At 38.2% G+C, this 22,080-nt stretch overlaps 3 protein-coding genes across 9 annotated transcripts; all 3 read left to right on the top strand.

The window, feature by feature from the left end:
* The first annotated feature begins 854 nt into the window (after positions 1-854).
* LOC127424107 (probable E3 ubiquitin-protein ligase makorin-1) lies at positions 855-9,910 on the top strand. Of its 5 annotated transcripts, none has more exons than XM_051668953.1 (8): positions 855-930; positions 1,751-1,882; positions 1,965-2,242; positions 2,314-2,447; positions 2,546-2,787; positions 2,877-2,987; positions 3,066-3,180; positions 9,155-9,910. In XM_051668953.1, exons 1-8 carry the CDS (start codon positions 875-877, stop codon positions 9,266-9,268), a joined length of 1,182 nt encoding a protein of 393 aa, XP_051524913.1. In that variant the 5' UTR covers positions 855-874; the 3' UTR covers positions 9,269-9,910. The 5 variants fall into 5 exon arrangements, with proteins under 5 accessions (XP_051524913.1, XP_051524912.1, XP_051524910.1 ...); XM_051668951.1 differs by lacking the exon at positions 855-930 and adding an exon at positions 1,122-1,337 and having other exon boundaries at positions 9,155-9,907; XM_051668952.1 differs by lacking the exon at positions 9,155-9,910 and having other exon boundaries at positions 3,066-5,272.
* Positions 9,911-10,115: 205 nt separating this feature from the next.
* Positions 10,116-15,612, top strand: LOC127424106 (Fanconi anemia group E protein-like). Of its 3 annotated transcripts, XM_051668947.1 has the most exons (11): positions 10,352-10,463; positions 11,488-11,676; positions 12,075-12,648; positions 13,231-13,275; positions 13,363-13,419; positions 13,531-13,674; positions 13,985-14,108; positions 14,207-14,282; positions 14,402-14,468; positions 14,566-14,691; positions 14,920-15,612. In XM_051668947.1, exons 2-11 carry the CDS (start codon positions 11,657-11,659, stop codon positions 15,019-15,021), a joined length of 1,335 nt encoding a protein of 444 aa, XP_051524907.1. In that variant the 5' UTR covers positions 10,352-10,463; positions 11,488-11,656; the 3' UTR covers positions 15,022-15,612. The 3 variants fall into 3 exon arrangements, with proteins under 3 accessions (XP_051524906.1, XP_051524908.1, XP_051524907.1); XM_051668946.1 differs by lacking the exon at positions 11,488-11,676 and having other exon boundaries at positions 10,116-10,463; XM_051668948.1 differs by lacking the exon at positions 11,488-11,676 and having other exon boundaries at positions 10,323-10,487.
* Positions 15,613-15,798: 186 nt separating this feature from the next.
* Positions 15,799-18,894, top strand: LOC127424108 (60S ribosomal protein L10a). Its single transcript, XM_051668955.1, has 6 exons — positions 15,799-15,875; positions 16,289-16,360; positions 16,509-16,589; positions 16,991-17,139; positions 18,226-18,398; positions 18,615-18,894. The coding sequence occupies exons 1-6, from the start codon at positions 15,871-15,873 to the stop codon at positions 18,783-18,785; spliced, it is 651 nt and encodes a 216-aa protein (XP_051524915.1). The 5' UTR covers positions 15,799-15,870; the 3' UTR covers positions 18,786-18,894.
* The last annotated feature ends 3,186 nt before the right edge of the window (positions 18,895-22,080 follow it).

Raw genomic sequence — 22,080 nt, 5'->3', positions numbered from 1 at the left:
TAAGCCATAGTTCATACAATATAATGTAATTACATTCCCTGTCGTCTTTAGCGTGGATGTCGTCTTTGACAATCTTGATGAGCAATGCAACAACGATGGATCGCATTAATCCATATGTTTAAATATGTCCTCAAAAACAAGATTAAAAGCTGTATACAAACAAACTGTGACGTGCCATGTTTATTTATGTTTGAGGTAGTCACGTGAAACTACTATGTAGACAGTAACCCATTATGTCACCGTTCGGCTCTCAGGTCAGTGGAAAAGCGCGGCCGGTTTAGGATAGGCTCCAGATTTCCCCGGCCGTGAACCAGCGGAGCACAGGCTCGGCACGAAAACCATCGCAATTTCGGTGGAAAAGGGCTATGATGAGAGAGCAGGTCAGTCAAGAGCAGAGAGCCAGTCATAACAGTGGGCGTTTCCTGTTAAGTCTTAAAGCAGAAGCAGCTGCAAAACCGAGCTTTTCTGACAGAGGGTCAGAATGAGATTGAAAATAGATCATGTTTAACAAACACAAGACTGTTTTTTGTGCCAAAAAAACGTTACTGACATTATAAGTGAACCTCATGGAACATTTTAAAATAATAATAAAAAAGCATCTGATGACCCCTTTAATAAATTCTATTTGAATTATTTTATGAATGAACGGGTGTTTTTTTTCCCCCATGACTGTCCCATATTTCTCGACTTATTTGAAATTTGCTCCGTGCGCTGCTGGATTTATTTATTTATATTTTAAGTGTATGAAAATGTTGCCAGTCAAACAAAGGCATCATGTTTTGAGATACCTACCTGTCCATCAGACGTAAACATAGGAAGGCCCCGCCCAACAATTATAAAAGTGTGCACGTAATTAGGCCATTCATCAGGCAAGATGGAATGGACTGCACAATCCTCCAAAGAATTAGGAGATAACAGTGCAGTTTGTCGGTGGGTATGTTCATCAAATATTTACATGTGCGGACTAGTGTGCAAATCAGTGTGATGGACCGTTGCAATGCCACCTAGTAAATAATGTTGTAAGTCAATGAAATGAAGGTCTGGCAACACATGTGCAAGTTTAAATGACCAACTCTTGTTTGATATAGGCGCCATGCTTTGAAGTCGGTTTTCATTCGAAACCAAAAGTTCCCCACGGGCGTCTCTGGTTGGGCAGCAGCACGCGCTCTGCGTGGCCTTGAACTCCTTTACTCTCACAAACGCTTTTGTCCGTTTACTGGCTCCGCCAACTACACAAAAAAACTGTTTTTGGAAGCTTTATATCAAATGGATCGGTATAGCAGGCCATATAGACGGTCGAGCAAAGGCAACCTAAACGTGGAAAGGAAAATCTGCTGGTATTTTGTAATTTTCATTGGATAAGAACTTTGTTTTTGACTCCGATCATCTGTTTGAAAGAGTGACTTTTCCAGCTTGGTTTTTCGCGCAGTTGTTTACATCCGGTTAAGACACAAAGTAGAGACTAGCGCAGTAACAAGCCTTTGTGGGTGTAAATGAAAACTTTTATTGCAGATTTTGACCGTTGCAAAATGTGTAAGCTTTTGAATGTCTAAAGTCTTTATCGTGTATCGCTGTAGTTAATAACACGAAAACACGAGGGCTCCAAAACGGCGGTTTGTTTTTAATCCGAAATTTGATTTAATTCGAGGTTTTACATCAGGATGCAAACTGGAACCTTTCGAGAACTCGTGAAATGCCTTATACTTGCAGTTTACAACTAATGTAATGGGTATGTTGCTGTGCTTTGCAGGCAGTTCATCAATGGATGTTGCCGCTATGGTCAGAGCTGTTACTATCTGCATGAGTTTCCAGCAGTACCACCATTTCAGGTTCAGTGCAGGTACTTCCAGAAAGGGGGTTGCTGGTTTGGTGATCGCTGCAGGTAAGGAGCCAGCTGGATTGTTGCCCCCAATTAAGTTGGTCATAAGGTTTTTTTTTAAATGCTCTCCTGTTTCAAATGGCAGGTATCTCCATATTTCTCAAGGAGCTGAAGGGCCTTCAGGGAACAGCAGGCGAGGTTCCGCACCAGCAGTGTATCACCCTCCATTGGCCAGCCATGCTTTTGCAGACCGTCGGGGATCTGAGCCCTCTCTTCCAGCTCAGGGGGCATGTAGTCTGAATCGGAGGGGTTCTGAATCCCTGGTCACAAGTATCAGTGTGCTACAGCAGAATTTTGAGTGCTTAAACACAGGCATTGCAGAGGAGGAAGAGTTTGGAGTTGAGGATGTACCTTCTCAGCATGGTAATGGCATTATTTTTACTTTTTATAAGTCGGCAACCAAGATTTATAATCCCCATTTTTCCTTGCCTCAGGTGCATTAAGGCATATGCAACAAAACAACCCTACATACTCCAATCCTTTACACAATGGTAGTTCAGTAAGTTCTCTGCCTGGTGCAGCACCTGCTAAAGTCCTTAAAGTAACCATGCCTGAAGATGAAACACAGGTCTGTAAATGTATAAAAATTGCACATTTTGATAGCTGCAATGCATCGGTTTTGGGTCTCACTGGTCAGGGTTGTAAATCATGTTATTGGATCTATAGGTGACCAGTCTGACAAAGAGACCAGATCAGGGTGGTGCTGCAGTGTCAACTACGCAGCAAAACTTGGGGACCTTTGACCAAAGCAAAGATGTGGCCTGCGGCATCTGCATGGACAAGATTTCTGAGAAATTCACTGCTCAGGAGCAGCGTTACGGCATCCTACCCAACTGTAATCATGCTTTCTGTATTAGCTGCATTGTCACCTGGCGAAAGACAAAAGACTTCCAAGAGGATGTCATCAAGTGAGCTTTCTCCATGTATACATTTGTTTTTCTTTTCTTTTTTTGCTCCCTTGTGATCAAGTGTAATTTTATTTTATTTTTTTAAACAGGGGCTGTCCGCAGTGCAGAGTAAAGTCCTCCTTTTATATTCCCAGCAAGCACTGGGTCTGTGATGGGGAGGAAAAGGCATCACTGATAGCCTCTTTTAAAGAGAAGAGCAGGTTCGAATTGTTTTTGTGGTATAAGCCTTTAACAGTTTATTTGGCTTTTTAAATTGACTCAAATTATTTTTTCTTTAGTAAATTAAAGTGCACTTTCTTCATGCGTCATGGATGCTGCCCCTTTAAGTCAGAGTGCATCTACAGTCATGATGGGCTCCCTTTTACACACTGTCGCAGGCGATGTGTACCCAGGGTAACACTTGCTTGTTTGTCCACACCCTTTTTAAAATTGCATGTTGTCTATCATGTTTGTGAGCTGTACGTATTAATATATTGCCTTTCAAAAAATTCAGTTTTCATGATTCACCAGTGTTAGGAATAGTCTGATTACCAAGTAGTTACTGCAATCTAGTTACTTTTAGTCCAAAAGTAGTGAAACAAATTTGACTTGATGTTAAATCAGTTTACAGTTGAAATGTTTCAATTACGTCAGATATTTTTTACAGTTGAAGTCAGAAGTTTACATACACTTTAGCCAAATACATTTAAACTCAGTTTTTCACCATCCCTGACATTTGATCATAGAAAATATTCCCTGTCTTAGGTCAGTTAGGATCACTATTTTAAGAATGTGAAATGTAAGAATAATAGTAGAGAATGATTTATTGCAGCTTTTATTTCTTCACATACCCAGTGGGTCAGAAGTTTACATACAGTTTGTTAGTATTTGGTAGCATTGCCTTTAAATTGTTGAAATTGGGTCAGACTTTTTGGGTAGCTTTCCACAAGCTTCTCGCAATAAATTGCTGGAATTTTGGCCCATTCCTCCAGACAGAACTGGTGTAACTCAGTCAGGTTTGTAGGCCTCCTTCCTCGAACACGCTTTTTCAGTTCTGCCCACAAATTTTCTATTGGATTGAGGTCAGGGCTTTGTGATGGTCACTCCAATACCTTGAATTTGTTGTCCTTGAGCCATTTTGCCACAGCTTTGGAGGTATGCTTGGGGTCGTCCATTTGGAAGACCCATTTGTGAACAAGCTTTAAATTCCTGGCTGATGTCTTGATGTTGCTTCAATATATCCACATAATTTTCCTTGATGATGCCATCTATTTTGTGAAGGGCACCAGTCCCTCCTGCAGCAAAGCACCCCCACAACATGAAGCTGTCACCTCCATGCTTCACGGTTTGGATGGTGTTCAGCTTGCAAGCCTCACCCTTTTTCCTCCAAACATAACGATGGTCATTATGGCCAAACATTTAAATTTGTTTCATCAGACCAGAGGACATTTCTCCAAAAAAGATCTTTGACCCCATGTGCACTTGCAAATTATAGTCTGGCTTTTTTTTTTATGGCAGTTTTGGGGCAGTGGCTTCTTCCTTGCTGAGCAGCCTTTCCGATTATGTCGATATATGACTCGTTTTACTGTGGATATAGATACTTGTCTACCTGTTTCCTCCAGCATCTTCACAAGGTCCTTTGCTGTTGTTCTGGGATTGATTTGCACTTCGCACCAAACTACGTTCATCTCTAGGAGACAGAATGTGTCTCCTTCCTGAGAGGTATGATGGCTGCATGGTCCCATGGTGTTTATACTTGCGTACTATTGTTTGTACAGATGAACGTGGTAACTTCAGGCATTTGGAAATTGCTCCCAAGCATGAACCAGACTTGTGAAGGTCCAGATATTATTATTTTTTATTTATTTTTTTATTACCTGAGGTCTTGGTTGATTTATTGTTTTGATTTTTCCCATGATGTCAAGCAAAGAGGCACCGAGTTTGAAGGTAGGCCTTAAAATACTTCCACGGGTACACCTCCAATTCAGTACACCACCTATCCGAAGCTAATTGTCTAAAGCCTTGACATAATTTTCTGGAATTTTCCTAGCTGCTTAAAGGCACAGTTAACTTGATTTATGTAAACTTCTAACCCACTGGAATCGTGATATAAAGGTGAAACAATCTGTCTGTAAACATTTGTTGGAAAAATTACTCGTGTCGTGCACAAAGTAGATGTCCTAAATGACTTGCCAAAACTATAGTTTGCCAATATTAAATCTGTGGAGTGGTTAAAAAATGAGATTTAATTAACCTAACCCCAACCTAAGTGTATGTAAAGTTCTGACTTCAACTGTAAATTGATTATTTGGGTTACACAACTCTGAATACATTTGAACTATGAATTGTTCAAACATACATCTGTTTGCATTTGTGACCGCTGAAGAGTTACTAATGAGTGTTGCTGTGCGTATTACTTGTATGCAACAATGAACAAGGAGGAAATGCTTCTAGCTTTACAGAAAATCATGCATTAACAAATGTAACTATAAAGTCTTTGAGTGATCATTGTGTAGTTTGATTAAATATGATTGTAAATTTGTGTATAAAAATTAAATTTAGAGCCCTAGTGAGCAAGCTGAAGGTGACTGGCAAAGAACACATAACTTCATAAGATGTTGATTAATGAAGAAAAATAACCTTAGAGAAACCAGGCTCACTGTGGGGGCCAGGCGCCGGATTCACGAAACGTTCTTTAGAAAATGTTTTAACTATTTTCTTAATTTCTAATTTAAGAAGAAATTTCATATTTTGTGTTCCTGAAAAAAAAAAAAACTTTTTTTTTTTCTTAAGATTGTTCTTAAGGAAAAAAACTTAAACATTAAAATTCTCAAACAAATGTTCTTAAAAATCATCATAACATCTTAAAGTTAGGATGTTTAATGAATTAACTGGGGTTTCATGTTGAGTGAGTCACAATGGGCTGTTTATTTAGAAATGTGATTTTAGAAAATTTTTTTTTTAATGTTTTTATTTTCAGCTTTCAAACCATGTAAATGTTATCTCCAAATTCAAACAACAAATGTTGTTTTGAAGCTTATTAATGTGGTGACCAATCATGCTAATGGCTGCGCTGCATTAAGCGCTCTCTCCGCAATCTTTAAAGTTCATAGAAACAATAATTATAATATAAACATTAGAAAGCTGAGACTTAATTTTTCACACACCATCCACATCCCTACCAGAGTTGGCCACAGTGGAGACAGCCTCTGCCACCCTTTCCCATTTACCTGCCTCTTACTTTCCGAAGTGATATCAAGCTTCCCAAGGAGAACTATTTCCTTGCAGTAATTTCCTCAGCTCTTGTCTATTGAAGTTTGTTTCTTTTCTTTTCCTCCATGTCAAATTATAAGTTATCAAATGGTTAGCAGCAAGTAAATTCTATGAATGGTAGTGTCGTTAAACTAACACATCTCACGCACTTTACATTTAAAAAGTGATCACGAGGTGCTTGCTACTTTATAAAAAAAAAAAAAGGTTAATAGATAAATGTATCATTATGATTAGCAATGCTGAAGTATTGAATTTGGCTATGTGACGAGGTAAGTCTATGTGCCGGCTGATCAATGTCAAAGCTTGTCTTTTTGTTAAGAAAATATTTGAGAACTTACGGATTTTTCAAGAATTGCACTTAGGAACGTTCTTACGAACTTATAATTTATTTACAATTGGTGTTTTGGTAGAAGGGGATCTAATGTTTAGCAGCCCTACCTTTTTTTTTATATGATGTTTATCTTCAATGTTCCCCCCACCCCCAAGTTTGACCTTAATCACATTTTTTTCTAAGTGATTTAGTGAGGGGTTTGTGTTTGGTAGTTCGGGGAACAGACACAGTCTCTATGATGTCTAGGTGATACAGTCTCTGTGTTGTAGTTTGTGACCTGTGTGACGTCTCAAGGCAGTTGGCAGATGTTCAGATTAACCAGTTTATCTGCTTCCTGACCCGGGGCCGGTTGCACCAGCTATACATACGTTACAACTTGATGCCCATTTACGCCACAACTAGGCTAAGTAACAATTTACACCCTACTAAATATTTTAGCGTTGCACCATTAAACCTGGGTAGGACTTAACCCTACGTATAAACTAAATATTTATGGAAGCCTCCGACCAGGAGTAACGGATGGAATAAAAAAGCAGGCTGATATTTTATGACATCAATGAGCTCATGTTTTGCGTGACCGGCTTCAGTCCTTTCGACATATATGATGGTGTTGGCATTTACACTCGTTTACATTTACCAGAGAGAGAAAAAAAAAAAAACGTATTAAGCGGCTCTTCAGCATGAAACAGATCTTACGGTGCAGATTTCAGGGTGCGTCGCTCAGTGTCAAGTTTCAACTTTTTATTTATATATATATATATATATATATGGATATTAAAATGAATAAATATCTATTTTTCCAGCCTGTTCTATTAGTATTTATCACCCCTTATTTTAGATAGTTATCTATTAAATCTACTTTTATTACGTATCTTTTTTTTTTTAATGGGGATAATTTATTACAGCTGACAGTTACGTGAGCAGACAAGGTTTGAACATCAACCGTAACAAGATCAAAATGAAGTTCACGGCTTTTTAACACTTCTGTGTACAAATTTAAAGGCTGCTTATTGGATAAATACAGGTGAACATCATTATGGGACTACGCATTACTTTACAGAGAGCTTACGACCTATTAGTTAAGTCTTGCATTAAGAACATGTGGTGCAACCGAATTAAGCTCTGACTTAGTTACAAACTATCTAGTAGTTTCCAAGCCCTTAGTGTGAACTTTCCGTCCCAACTTATGTGAGAACTTGCGCACAGCTGGTGCAAACCTACCCTGGGCCCCAATTAGTCAAATAATACCACTTAAGCCTATGAGCCAAATTACTAGAGGAGAGCGGCACCTTCCCTGGAGGGATGGAGTCTGTCTCTCTTGAGCAGTTCAGGTCTACCCCAAAAACTCTTCCAATTGTCTATAAATCCTATGCTATTCTCCAGACACCACTCAGACATCCAGCAGTTCAGTGACACTAATCTACTATAAACCTCGTCACCACGACGTGCAGGGAGGGGGCCAGAGCATATTACAGTGTCTGACATTTTTGCAAGTTCACACGCCTCTAACATTATCTTGGTGATCTCTGACTGGCAAAGCCGGAAATCGTTAGTGCTGACATGATTAACAGTTTTAGAAAATCTACATTTAGTATTTGCCAGCACTTGTAAATTTTATCTGATGTCAGACGCCTGAGTCCCCGAAGTGCATTTAACAGTGGTGGCTGGAGTCTCTATTTCCATGTTCCTTACAATAGAATCACCAATTATTAGGGCTCTTTCAACATTATTCTGAGTGGGTGCATCACTGAGTGGGGAAAATCGATTGGAAATCCTAACGGGAATGGGAGAGTGGTGTCGCTTTGAGTGAGTATGCTGCCAAGACATCACCCAAACACCCTGCTGCAGGGTTCTAGAGCCGGAACCAAAGTGTGTGTGTTGCTCACTGTACTACCCGCATCCGTATCTACAGGCTTCTCTTTCTCACTGACCTCCACTAGTGTTTGGATGTGTGTCTAACTCATTAACCTTCTCCGTCAGCCTGACTAATTCCTTACATTTATCACATGTGAATCCCACTGCTGACAGAAGAAGCTATTGTAAACGTGTGGCATGCAATGCAGGAAGAAAAACATGAGCGGATGTCATGACTTGCCGCAATTGGTTGTTGTTGTTGTTATGGTGGTTCTTGAGCAGTAAGGGTTTGAGATCTCTGTGGTTCCTGATCAGTTTGTTTGTTTTTGATGTAATCCGTGGAGAAAACTAATGTATGCAGTCGAAACACTATGTAGACAAGCGGGGGGGGGGGGGGAAGAGAAAACGGGTGTGTGTGTGTGGTAATACACGCAGTTGAAACCATTAGAAAAGTCACCTTTTCTGAAGCTAATTTGCCAAAATTGTTTGATAAAACTTTAAAAAATAATAAACACTGGCCATGTCTTTCCTGTGCTTTGGCAGAGTAAAAACCAAGGGAAAATGCAGTCCTAAAAACTCGAATGGTGAATGCGATCAACCTCAAGTGCACTCGCTCTAATGTTTATCTCTTATGCCATCGCCAGCTTGCGTATTTTAATCCTAATTTTGCAGCACCATTGTGGAAAAAGAACCCATAACCATGCCAACTGGCCCAGAACGACACCGTTTTGCAACAAGAACTTTATTTATTTTTGAATTTGAGTGGGAAAACAAACTTTTCTGTGACGTGTTAGAAAGTAACCTGATAGTCAAGTAATTAGTAATGTTATTGCTTTTTCCATTAACAAGTAGTGGAATCTGATTAGTTTTAGACAAATAGTTTGTAGTGGATTAGATTTTGCGTAACTTTCCCAATACTGTTCTTTTCAGAACGCCACTGAGGTACTGGAGGATTTGGATTTTGATGGCATCCAACTTTGGAGCTACATTTTTGCCCTAACTCTGTTGGATGATGACGATGACCTTCTGGATTTTCTTGACTAAGGACCTTTTAGAGCCATGTATATATTGGCTCATCAATTCTGAGTGAGCTTGGCTTATTTTCTGCACTGAAACCAAATTGTTAATTTTTAGGGTTGGCTTAATTTTAGCTACCCCTCCATGTTTGGCTAATTGTTTAGCCATGTAGACTTGCTGTGTAAGTGACTGTGTTTGTGGTTTTTTTTTTTTTTTTTTTTTTGCCTTTGTGAAAGTGGGGTGAAAAGTTTTGAACGCTCGGATCTCAGTAAATTGAGTCTGTATTTTCAGGTTTATGTGGAATGGGGACCAGGGCCAAAAAAAAAAAAAAGAAAAAGGCTAAGAAATTGAATGCATGCGTCATTTATTTCAGCTTGCTTTTCACTTATTGACCATTTAATACTTCCAGCTGTGCTGCTTACTGATTGTTGCACCCTCTTGTCTGATACCTTTATATGAAATCAGATTTTAATTATTTGTCACTAGTGCTTAGTTTATATTGTGTCAGTATTTAGCCAAACACTAAATGTGCAACCTGTCATCAGGCTTTTGGATTGTTCTCTTTAGCAGTGTTAACAGGTGTAACTTGGACTTGATGCCACATTTTATGACTTTTAGTACATGTTTGTATTTGATCAGAGAAAATGTGAAAATAAAAAAAAATGTTCCACTGTTTGACTCACTTGATCCTCTGAATCCTTATTGTGTGAAGTGTGCTAGAAATCATGTTTTCCATAAAAAGGAGTACTATGGCAAGTCTCATGAATTATTGACCATGTAGTGCTCAATCTTCATTCCACTCCAAACCTGTGGAGTCAGTAATGTGCCAATGTTGGTTCAGCGTTTGCCACTGAGAACTGATTCGAAACTTTTTACACATTCTTGTTCCGTCAGGGTTTAGCAATATTTGGTATCGTATATCTAGGAACTAATATATCTGGAATAAGATGCATTTGATGTCTGTTCGCTGTGGTCTTGAGCCAAATAACTGATCTCTATGCTCTTGCATCAAGTAACTGATGGATCTAACAGCTCTGATGCACCGTTTTGACGGACGGTCGCGATTGCTGGTTCATGCTCTGCACTCAGGAGCTGCCGGAGCGAGCAATGCACATACAGTTTACAATAAACAGCGCAGATGTGATCCAGATTTCACTCTCAGTCCGTTTTTGGAGGCATTGTGCCAGCAGGAAGCATGTGTGGATGCGGACTCGATTGTTTCGTAAGTTGACTTAAACGCAAGGATGTAGGTAACTTCGTTTTATGAAGTCACAAGAGAAATGTATTTTGTCTTTATTTTCCCATAAACTATGGTATTTTTATTGTAACATCGCAATATGAATCATAACATGTTTAAATGGCTTTTAAAGGTGTAATTTTTTTCCCCCTCCGTTTTATTCCAAAGAAAACGGTCATCTTGAAACCTATGTAAATGTCAGTAACTTTATAAAAACTGTTTAAATCCTATATGGAGAGGGTCCCCTGATTGGGGCGGCCATTTATGAATCACATGACCAACAAAATACTATTTGCTTAATCTCAGTAACCGCCCTGTTATTGGACACTCATGGATTACAGTAATCATGACTGACTGTGAAAAGTGAATTTCTGCAATGGCATCTGTAATTTATTGCATTTGAAAGATACTGCATCCACACCGCTAGGTGTCAGTGTAATGCTGCGTTCATGCCGTGTCTGAAATACTGTTATTACGAGATGGCAACTCGGAGAGGTTCTACAATGAGCCGTTCATGTCCTGGGAACTTATGACTCATGTCACGACTGTAAAGTCCACCTTTTATCCACCTTATTTTGCAATGCGGAAGCAAACAGCGGCTGCATTTCCGGCGAATGTGAGTTCTGCTGGCGTTGACCACTGTGTAAATAAGGAGAAGGTTATAATACCAAAGTTAGTGATCTGAGCCTATAAATCTCGGATAATTTTCTAACATTAGCATTTATAGTAAAAGAGTAAGGAAGTCATTCACTTGTGTATTGTTATATTGAAGAGACGGTAATAAAATCTGCTTCTTTACCGAGATTGTGACGATGCAGTCTTTCTTGTCTCCATGTAAACCTCCATTCATATGTACCTGTATAACCTTCAATGATGCCTTTATTTCCAAAGGTGATGTTTCATAAGCCATGCTGAATGCCTGATCTGCGTGTCTGTTTACTATACACTGCTAAGAAAGAGAGAATGCTCTCTGACAAGAAGAGTAAAATGCATTTATTATTTTGCCAAGATGAAACAAGATGCAGTTTTGGTGCAAAGAAAGTTGAAGCAGCATTTTCCTGGCATCTTCTCTCTGCTGGTTGTGTAAAGTTTCAAGAAGTGTCAAGATGGTGCCCAGGACTGTCCTTTCAGCGCCTGATTTCATTCATTCTGCCAGTGCAACAGTGTGTGATTAAACGATGGCAAAATGCAATAAATGGTAAAGCTATATGCGCTTAAAAACCAATCAGTTTATGAAAATCATAATATGTTGACATTTATTGCCAGCCTGTAATATAAAGCAGCATAATGTAGTATTTTTGTATAGCTAAAATAGTTGGAAGTGGCTTATACCTGAAGTGGTCCACATTCAAGGCTGAAAAATAAGGTGGATAGAATTCAGAGTTTACAACATTTATCAACAAAGGTGTGAATGCTTTTTACATGTTGGAATCTTGTAATAACGGTTATTCTGACATGATGTGAACGCACCATTTGTCCAAGATGACTCCCATATTGACCAACAAAACAAAAAATTACTGAGTGCACCTTTAAAGATCTGTTTATATTAATAGTGGGCACCTGTACTTTGAATAATTCCTCCCTGTTGTTTTAAAGGAAACCTTTGGTGTGCCTGTTTTCCGAAGACTTCAAACGTAATCTGCTTTGCTTTCTGCATCTTATTCACTCTGGGCTGCCCAGAGACGGTATTCTCCAGCTGCTTCGATGTCTGACTCAGGACCACAGGGAAAATCAGTGGGCTTGTGCCTTAATCAAACAGCTCCATAGAGACATTGATGGCACTTGGAAAGACACTCTCCTCACCTCAAAATGTACAGAGAAATTAAAGCATCTCTGTGAGAGATTCAGGGATTCAAATGCAAAGGGAAGATGGGCATCTTGTTTGGAGGGGCTTAGAAAAGAGGATCAGCAGGCTGATAATCAAACCAACTTAGTTCTTTCTCAGAAAAAGAGAAAAAGTGAGAGCATGGATCATTATGTTGACATTGAGGAAGACATTCGTGAAAGTAAACGAGTAAAGATGGATTTCTCACCAGCCAGAGAGGAAAAGAGGTTGTCTGAAGAAGAATCTAAAATAAGAACATCACAGCAGAACCAGAGTCCTGCATCTGGCACACAGACAAGCTCTGATCTGTTGGGCTCTTTAAAGATCTTGCCAGACCACATAAAGGTAAGGTGGAATTTATTAACAATGTTAATCAAATTGCAGTTCAATTGTCTTAATAGACCTTATTCATGCTAGCGCCGCCTTTGATTTTTAATGGGAATAACAACGAGGCTGTGAGGGATAAACTCACCATCACTCAATGGCACGAACGGTGTAAAGCTGTTTAAAGCTCCTTAGATCACATCTGATTTTCCACAACTCATGTTGTCCAGAGTTCTTTGTATACGGAATGTCCTTGGACAGATATGTCAATGTTTTGTCCACTGAAAGATCCTAAAAACACTTTAAACTGCAGTACAGCCCACTGAAGAGACTAAGTGTATCCCTCACAGCCTTGTTGTCATTTCCATAAAAAAATCAAAGATGGTGCCAGCGTGAAGACCTACATGATCAAAATACTCTCTCTTTTCAATGCATAGCCTATTTTCTTCATAAATGTGAAGCATAGCTATAACAAAACATAGTAAAATCCCTCTCTTCATGCATAAAACCTAATGAAATTTGCTGTTGTTCAGGATAGTGGATTCATGTTCTTGTGTTTGAATTTATGGAAGAATTTCTAATGTATTTACATGCACTTTTTAGGCTGCTGTTCCTGTGATAAAAGAATTACTAGATACAGAGTCAGGGGTAAGAGATCCTTGTTGTATTATGTAAATTTAACCACTGTTATCAGCATTCCATTCATATCATTTTGATTTCTTCTTTACTTCACAGTGGGATGAGAATTCTGTTTCTGCTCTGAAAGTATTGCATGAATGTGACCCAGATGAGGTTTGTGTCCGGCTGTTTTCATTTGAAATAAAATGCTTTTTAGACTTGTTTTTCCATAAAGTAATTCTAGAAATGTTTCCATTAGAATGGATTTGTTGTATCTTTCCACAGGTGGAGGTATTGTGTTCAGTGTTGTGTTTGTCTGAAGCACCCGAGCAGAGTTTACCTCAGTTCTGTAGCTGCCTGCTTGAACTGTCCCCAGACCTCAGTCACAGCACTGCTTCTGCTGTGATCACAAAACTTCTGCTTGGCAAAGTTAGTATGTTATTATGGCAAGGTGGATGTTGCTCTTATAATAAATCATATTTTAATCATAATCAGTTGAGTCAGAGCTGCAAAAAATTTGAGCAAGCTTTATGAAATGGACATAAAAAAAGGCCATTTTCAGATATTGCTGTATGAATTTACTGTATACTTTGTTGTAAAGATTTTGGATGTTCGCTCCTTTTATGGTCTATTCTGGAGTCAAATGTGACATTTAGTCATTGAATTTGTATGTGTGCCTTAAACTGTGCTATGTTACCACAATAAAACCCTAATTCCACTTTATCTCTCTCTGTCTCAGATTCTGTCTCTTGAAGAGCCTGCCTCACGCTGTTTGGTCACTGCAGTGGCGTCACTCTGCAGTCATTATCCCAGACCGACTTGCCAGGCTGTGATAGAGCCAGTCTTACGGAAGGGACAGACAGGTGTCTTTTTTTTTTTTTTTTAATAGACCTGATTATCAATGTATATATACTTAATCTCTTAGATGTAGTTTAATATATTTGATTATGATTTTCTTTAGGAAGTGCCCAGGCAGAGTTACTCTGTAGACTGGTAGAAGACTGCCTTGAGCCACATCACAGACTTCTTGTATTCCGGTTAGTAAGAATTTCCCTATTCAGCTTTTAGAAAAAATGAGCCCCTGTTATTTTTGCAATAAAGCATGTTTGTGATACTGCACACTTTTTTACTGACACAAATTTGCCCCAATTCATAGGACAATACTCGAAGTGTCCTGGGATGAGGGTGTGTTATCAGTAATCCATGCACTGTTGGATTCAAAGGTACCTCTAAAATCTCTTTAGAAATGCAGCTTGTACATTATAGGATGTGTAAGTACTATGTTATGGGTCTTTAAGCATTTACTTTTTTTTCTTAAAGCTTGAAATGAGTGAGGAGGATTTTTCTCTCTTTACCAACCAACTTTCCAGCCAGTCTCAATATTTCAGCAAATCAATGACATTTGCCAAGATGATGCTGAGCGTCTTGACCAAGTATCAGTCACATGTGAGTAAAATAAATAATTATTGTAATTTGTTCATAATAAAATCAGTACTAAAAAAAAAACAAATGTCTGTATTGTCTATAAAATTTCCATTGTGAATTAACACTGATATTATAGTAACTTTATTATAATGAAGAATCTTACATGTAAAACTGTTTATTAACATGTTTATACTGTTCTTAGCAAATCAGTGGAAAACTTGTAAAGACTTGTTTATTTATTTATTTCAGGTGAATGCTGCATGCCACCACACGCTTTCCAGTTGCCTGTCTTATCACGAGACTTTTCTTAAAAAATCCCTGCAGGCTGCATTGAAACGGATTTCCATTTGAAATATGCAAATGTTCGTTAAATTGTGCGTTAACAAATGGATTTCAGTTGATTGTTGTATAATTTTGTAAATATATTTTCTAAATGTAATATAAAACTGTTATCAAAGGTATAACTCAAGTCATTTTTATTTGTATAGAGCTTTTCACAACACACAGTTTCAAAGCAGCTTTACAGAAAATCATGCATTAACAAAAAATTTAACTTATCTATAAAGTCTTAGGGATCATTGTGTAGTTTGATTAAATATGATTGTAAATTGTGTGTAATAATTAAATAATAATTGTATTTAGAAACCTTGTAAGTGAGCTGAAGGTGACTGTGGCAAGGAAAACTAAACTCAATAAGATGTTGGTTAATGGAGAAAAATAACCTTGGGAGAAACCATGCTTACTGTGGGGGCCAGTTCCCCTCTGGCTAAACAACATGAATAAATGCCAATATTGGTTATTTGTGTGCAGTGCAAGTCAAGTAACCGTTAATGTCCAGTGTTCAAAAAAACTGTTTATATCAATAACTATTGATATAAACAAATTCTTAAAAGGCTTCATTTCCAATATATGAACTATTTATTAAAGAAACGTTAAACTCAACTGTCTGAATTATTGTAATGCCCTGCACTGAAAATATCTGAATGCTTAGAGATGAATAATTGTGACGGATTGAATATATACACATTAAGAATTATAGATGTATTTTATTGTAATTTAACTATTTCAATTTATGACTTTTTTCCACAACAACTATGGCGGCACCGGAAGTCCGACTTTGACTGTCCGGCGCATATATTTAGCGCAACTTCCTTCAACACTTTCTTTTTCGAGCTCCTGTGAAAGAGAGGTCACTGCAAAATGAGGCACGTGAAAACATTCAGATAACCTTATATATAATGTGTTTATCCCTTAAACCTTTAATTTTAATCTTCAATTGATACTTGTGCCAATATATTCACTAGTAATATCAAACGAACAACTTAGTGTTTTGTCTTTGATAACCACGAGCCGCTGGCGAAGCGTAGTAGATCGTATGGAATGCAATCCAACTTAATCTGTGGACGTTTTAACACCATCTGAAGTTATAGTTGTTTCATCGCTTACTGTTCATACGTAACATCAGTAATATGGGTATATTGAGCTTTGAAATATATTTTAGAAGGCATATTACCGGCCGGTCTGCTAACGCAGTCATCGCTGCATGTCATCCAGTGCGACACGTACGAGCAACAGCTGCCTATAGTTATGCTTTTAATACTTTTATTCTGTTTAACAGCAAGGTCTCAAGAGACACTTTGTACGAGGCGGTTCGGGAGGTCAAGTCTGGCTCCAGGTCTAAGAGGAGAAAGTAAGGCTTTAACCACTGCGTGGCAAACATTTCACATTTTCGCTGAACGCACAGTGCATAATAAACATGTAGCTCTTACCTGAATGCAAAAGTTTTTATAAATATTTTTTCTTTATTTCTTTTTTTTTTTTTTTTTTTTTTTTTTAAGGTTTCTTGAGACCGTTGAACTGCAGATCAGCTTGAAGAACTACGATCCCCAAAAGGACAAGCGTTTCTCAGGCACTGTCAGGTTCGACCCTTTACTGTATCACCCAGCCTTCTCTCTGTCTGCCCTTTGCTTTGCCTGATCTAAACTTTAGCTATCTTGTCATTGATAATTTAGCCCACTTGATTGTTAAATTGAACAAGTGGGCAGGCAGTGGAGAATAGGCCCGGGTAGTCTGTCTGAACCACATTTGGGTTGAAGCAGACGGACCCCTACCCTGGGTCTTAAAACATGAGGGGAGGCCAAAGGTGATGGCGTTTACGCTGTCATACCTAAGCCGACCGTTTTGTTGTGTTCCTGTGCTATGGACACCTGATGCCAGCTGAGGTGGTATGGGTAAGATTCTTCTGTTCTGCCTCACATGGGCTCTAAAGAGGTCTCTTAAACCTATGTGGTCAATCAGTATTATTCATGAACCCTTGCAGGCTGAAGACTACCCCACGCCCCAAGTTTTCAGTATGCATCCTTGGTGACCAGCAGCATTGTGATGAAGCCAAGGTAGCTGATCTCCCACACATGGACATAGAGGCTCTCAAAAAGCTCAACAAGAACAAGAAACTCGTGAAGAAGCTGGGTGAGTTTCCTTCCAAGATGCTGAACTTTAGTAGTTTGCTTGAATGTGCCCTCTGTGGCAGTGAGTAAAGGGGTAGTTAATCTGAAAATGGTAGTTTACTCATTTTTCAAACACTTATAACCTTGCATGGAACATAAAAAGAGAAGTTGGGCAGAATGACCGTTTTAAAGGGATAGTTCACCCTAAAATGAAAATTCTCATTAACTCATCCTCATGCTATCCCAGATGTGTGTGACTTTCTTTCTTCTGCAGAGCACAAATTATGATTTTTAGAAGAATATTTCAGCTCTCTAGGTCCTCACAATGCAAGTGAATGGATGCTAAAATTTTGAAGCTACAAAAAGTACATAAAGGCATCATTAAAGTAATCCATGTAACTCCAGTGTGTGGTTCCATATTTTCAGAAGTGGTATGATAGGTGTGGGTGAGAAACAGATCAATATTCAAGTTCTTTTTTGCTTAATTCTTAGGGGGTGGAATGCATGAACAATGTGAATCACCAAAAACAAGAAAGTGAAAGTGATCCGTTTCTCACCCACACCTATCATATCGCTCAAGAAAACATTGATTTAACCACTGGAGTCTTCTGGATTACTTCTATGCTGCATTTGTGTGATTTTGGGAGCTTCAAAATTTTGGCACCATTCTCTTGCATCATATATACCAAAAAAGCTGAGAAATTCTTCTAAAATTCAGCAGATGACAGAGTCAAGCACATCTGGGATGGCATATGGGTGAATGATGAGAATTTTTATTTTTGGTTTAACTATTCCTTAAAGTCACTGTTCACTTTTGCTGTCTGGAGTATAAATGCAGTAGAAGTGAATGGTGACTGAGACTAACATACTACCCAACAACATTTGTGTTCCAAGGGAAGAGTCATACAGGTTTGGAACAACGTTTTGTAAATTATTTTTCATTTTGGGGTGAATTAACCCTTTTAGTCTTTTGATTTAATGACATTAAATGCCATTTTAAGTGAGAGGGTTTCATGTTCTGATCACAGGGAAGTAACAGAATGATTTAGGGTAAAGGTGCAATGTGTAATATTTTGGACAGAGCTTATTTTTAAACATTCTCCTTCAGCAAAGAAGTATGATGCTTTCCTGGCCTCTGAGTCCCTGATCAAGCAGATCCCTCGTATCCTGGGCCCCGGCCTCAACAAAGCAGGGAAGTTTCCCTCTCTGCTCACCCACAATGAGAACCTGGGCACCAAGGTGGACGAGGTGAAATCCACCATCAAATTCCAGATGAAGAAGGTATGTACATGTGTTCTCTTTACTGCATAAAGTTTTACAAAACTTAATGGCAATATATGGGAAGTCTTAAAATCTTGTATAGTGGATATACAAGATGTGTAAGTGCTGATTGAGAGGCCTAAGTTTAGGACCTTTGAGTTTAAATTTGTTCTGTTCAACAGGGGAAAAAATTATTCTCAAGGCATTATTAAAAGTAATGATCTCTGTCATTGTCAGGTTCTGTGTCTGGCTGTGGCTGTTGGTCACGTCAAGATGACTGAGGAAGAGCTGGTCTACAACATCCACCTGGCTGTGAATTTCCTGGTGTCTCTGCTGAAAAAGAACTGGCAGAATGTCAGAGCGCTCTACATCAAGAGCACCATGGGAAAGCCACAGCGCCTCTATTAGAGACTGTCAGTCGCTTTTCTACAATAAACGTGGAGTTTATCCAAATCACATCTTGTTTCTTTTTCAAGTCTGTCATTCATGACCTGATAAATAAATATGCTAAATATTCCATGTGTTTAAAAGTACTCTTACAGTATGCTTGCAAAATGTGCTTTTCCTCAATAGTTTACCAAATTAAAGGAATATTTTGAGTTCAATACAAGTAAAGCTCAATTGACAGCATTTTTGCCATAAAGTTGATTACCACAATTTTTAACTCGTCCCTCCCTAAAATGAGGTTGCAGTGAGGCCCTTACAATTGAAGTAAATGGGGCTGATTTTTATTTTTTTATTTTTTTGAGGGTTTGAAGTTTCACAGAGATTTGAAACTTGTAATTCTATAACAGCACTTAAATTAATTCTGCTGTTAAAACTTGTTTTATTTTAGCTGTGAAGATGTTTAAATCATTGGTTTAGGGCTTCCAGTGTTGTGATGTCATGGTAACAAATGTGTAAAATTGGGCGTAACTTTATAAAAGGTTAGTAAACAATTGTATCTCTAAAAAATGTGAACATGTTTGTTGTGTGGCTATACTTTTGAATTGGAGAGTGTTTTAACGTTTATGGGTTGGACCCATTCACTTCTATTTTAAGTGCCTTGTAACCCAGATTTTTGCTTTTGTTTTTCATGAAATGAAGGGACAAGTAGAAATGAATCTTTGTGGAAATCAACATACCACAAATGCTGTCAGTTAAATATGTTTACCAGTCGACATCATCCAATATTATTTCATTTATTTGTTATCTTGAGTTCTAAAAAAAATGTCAAGCATAATGTTTGCAAGGCCGCATACAACTGAGCTTGTTGGCCTGGCAGAGTTTTTGTCCTATCTCTTAATGTGATTATGTAGAACTTGTTAGCAGTGAGAGGACAGGTGAAGAACTAGAAATCACAGCAAACATCATACGCAAGCCTGCGTTGTATTCCACAGACTTTGATTTATATGCATGAATTTGTTAATGCAGGCTCTGTATTTGCTGCCTTGCTTTAATGAATGACCAGCATTTACTGTCAGGGCAATAAGTGTACATAGTGGCTAGTCAGTGGGGTAAATTTGCTGTTATGTTGCTTTTAAAGGATTTTGTCCATGGAACACGAGTATATGTAGAATTAGCATTTAAATGAATTATTAATCTGTTAATTTAACATAAAACCTTTTCTATGTAGAAACTTTGAAGGGTTTTTACTGGTGTTTGATGGCCACACTCTGATGAATTCTGTACTGTATGGTTGTGAGAAATAATTAAATGGTGCTGCAAAGTAGCCTCATGATATATATGTGTGTGTGTATATATATATATATATATATATATATATATATATATATATATATATATAACTGCTGACACTGAAATCATTCCATACTTGACTCTTTTGCATCATGGAGTGAAAATACAGATGAATAATGGCAAGCAGTAGTAGCCTAAAACATAGACCCTTTTTTTTTTACCCATAGTTATCTTTTTTAAATATACAATCCTTACCTGCTGAAACACATGCTACTTGGACGACTACAAATAGCCTTGTATTTAAAAACATTGAAAAGTCACATTAGAAGAATCTTGTGACGCTGTTGTGTAAGTAACTTCCTGCTGTGCTGTGGTAACATTTAAGCTGTCATCTTATTCATTTAGTTAAAATAATGTATTAATAAATTAAGCTTTATGTTGTTATGAAAAGTTATTTTCTTTATATCAGACAGTTACCCATATATTTGATTATAACTTTATTATCATGTCTGTTATTTCTCTCTTTCATAGTGTTGACATGACAGAAAGAATTGGAGGTCAGCCCTGAATAGTTCACAATAAATTGATGAAGATTCTCTCCATCAGCTGATGTGAAATGTATTGCAAAGTATCAATAGCTCTTTTAAGTGTACCTTTAGTCACAAATTTTCCTTCTCTTTTTATCCCAAGAAATATACTCTCACCGACCACTTTATTAGGTACACCTATTATTCATGCGATTCTAATCAGACAATCGTGTGGCAGCAATGCAGTGCATAAAATCATTCAGATAGGGGTTAGGAGCTTCAGTTAATGTTCACCTCAACCATCAATAGTCTGGTCCAAGCTGGCAGGAAGGTGACCGTAATCTAAGTAACCACACGTTACAACAATGCTATGCAGAACATACAACACGTCGAACATTGAGGCAGATGGGCAAATCTGCAGCAACTGCCTGATCCTGTCATTTCAGCGTGGAGTACATAATAGGCCGTCAGTCAAACAGTCTAATCAATGTGGCTCCGTTCATTTCTATTGCTTTAAACAATGCTCATTTATCCGTGTTTTTTATTGGCATTGATGTTGATCTAAATTAATAATCTAGAGATGAGGAACACAAAAATAAGAGTTATTTATCGGCATATCGTTCTTGAGTGGCAGCATCACGTGAAAAAAACAAAGGACAATCCTTCTTTTAAGCACACATTATAAGTGGAGTTTATATCAGTGCCTGAATCTTCATTAAGTTAAGCTTTTTACATAGGCTGCGTCAGAAACCAGGAAAATGCTGCCTCAGGAGGCTGTATGTGGAGATAGGAAGGGATCAAGGCATGTCCGAATCCAGTGTTTGTGTTACATCCTGTCTACAGAGATACCTTCATTTGATCCATTTTTGAAGGCAGCATAGATGCATCCTATGAAATCCCATAATCCTGTGCTCCGAATCCACCGCGGTTGAATTGAAGAATAAAATGGCGGCCGAAGAGGCAGTTGATAAACAATTTGTGTATAAATGTACATTTTTATTCACCTTTTCCAACTTTTGATTCCATTTCTAGCAATAAATTAGTATTGTAGTTATGAAATATACACTTGGTTATTGCCTAAACTCTTCATTTAGTTCTAGATTATTAGACCTTTCAGTCCAACCGAAGCACAATGAAGCAGACGCGTTACCTTTAGTGGACACCAGATGGCGATAATCAGTTGCTGGTATCCTAGCAACGATGTGACATTATGCTGCCTCAGTAGCCTGTCCAAAATCAGTTTCTGGAGGTACCTTCCTATGCAAACGCTGTAATTAACTGATAGGTAGGGCAGTGAGGCAACAGCACAGCTACCTTTGGTTTTGGACGCAGCAATTATGTTTGTGAGGTAATAGATTGATCGGTTGTTTTTTGCCAATTACTAGATCTGTGTTAAATATGTAAAACTATTTTTAATATCAGCTCCTGTTTTTTTACCTCTATGTTGGTGCGCAGTCGACAAACTGTAGGGAAAAGATAGATCTGCTGTGTTCTTAGAA

This window comes from Myxocyprinus asiaticus, chromosome 33 (assembly GCF_019703515.2).
Source record: "Myxocyprinus asiaticus isolate MX2 ecotype Aquarium Trade chromosome 33, UBuf_Myxa_2, whole genome shotgun sequence".
Lineage (NCBI taxonomy): Eukaryota > Metazoa > Chordata > Actinopteri > Cypriniformes > Catostomidae > Myxocyprinus > Myxocyprinus asiaticus.
The sequence above is the reverse complement of the archived record's forward strand: the minus strand, read 5'-3'. Positions and strand labels throughout refer to the sequence as shown.

Bases quoted from the DNA above. Each gene is read 5' to 3' on its own strand.
- LOC127424106 (XM_051668946.1), top strand. From the start codon at position 10,261: ATGGATCTAACAGCTCTGATGCACCGTTTTGACGGACGGTCGCGATTG. The intron at 12,649-13,230 runs GTAAGGTGGAAT...TGCACTTTTTAG, and splicing joins TCTTGCCAGACCACATAAAG to GCTGCTGTTCCTGTGATAAA. The intron at 14,692-14,919 runs GTGAGTAAAATA...TATTTATTTCAG, and splicing joins TGACCAAGTATCAGTCACAT to GTGAATGCTGCATGCCACCA.
- LOC127424108 (XM_051668955.1), top strand. The intron at 16,361-16,508 runs GTAAGGCTTTAA...TTTTTTTTTAAG, and splicing joins TCCAGGTCTAAGAGGAGAAA to GTTTCTTGAGACCGTTGAAC. The intron at 18,399-18,614 runs GTATGTACATGT...TGTCATTGTCAG, and splicing joins TCAAATTCCAGATGAAGAAG to GTTCTGTGTCTGGCTGTGGC.
- LOC127424107 (XM_051668950.1), top strand. From the start codon at position 1,267: ATGGATCGGTATAGCAGGCCATATAGACGGTCGAGCAAAGGCAACCTA. The intron at 1,338-1,750 runs GTATTTTGTAAT...TGTGCTTTGCAG, and splicing joins GTGGAAAGGAAAATCTGCTG to GCAGTTCATCAATGGATGTT. The intron at 2,988-3,065 runs GTTCGAATTGTT...TTTTTTCTTTAG, and splicing joins TCTTTTAAAGAGAAGAGCAG to TAAATTAAAGTGCACTTTCT.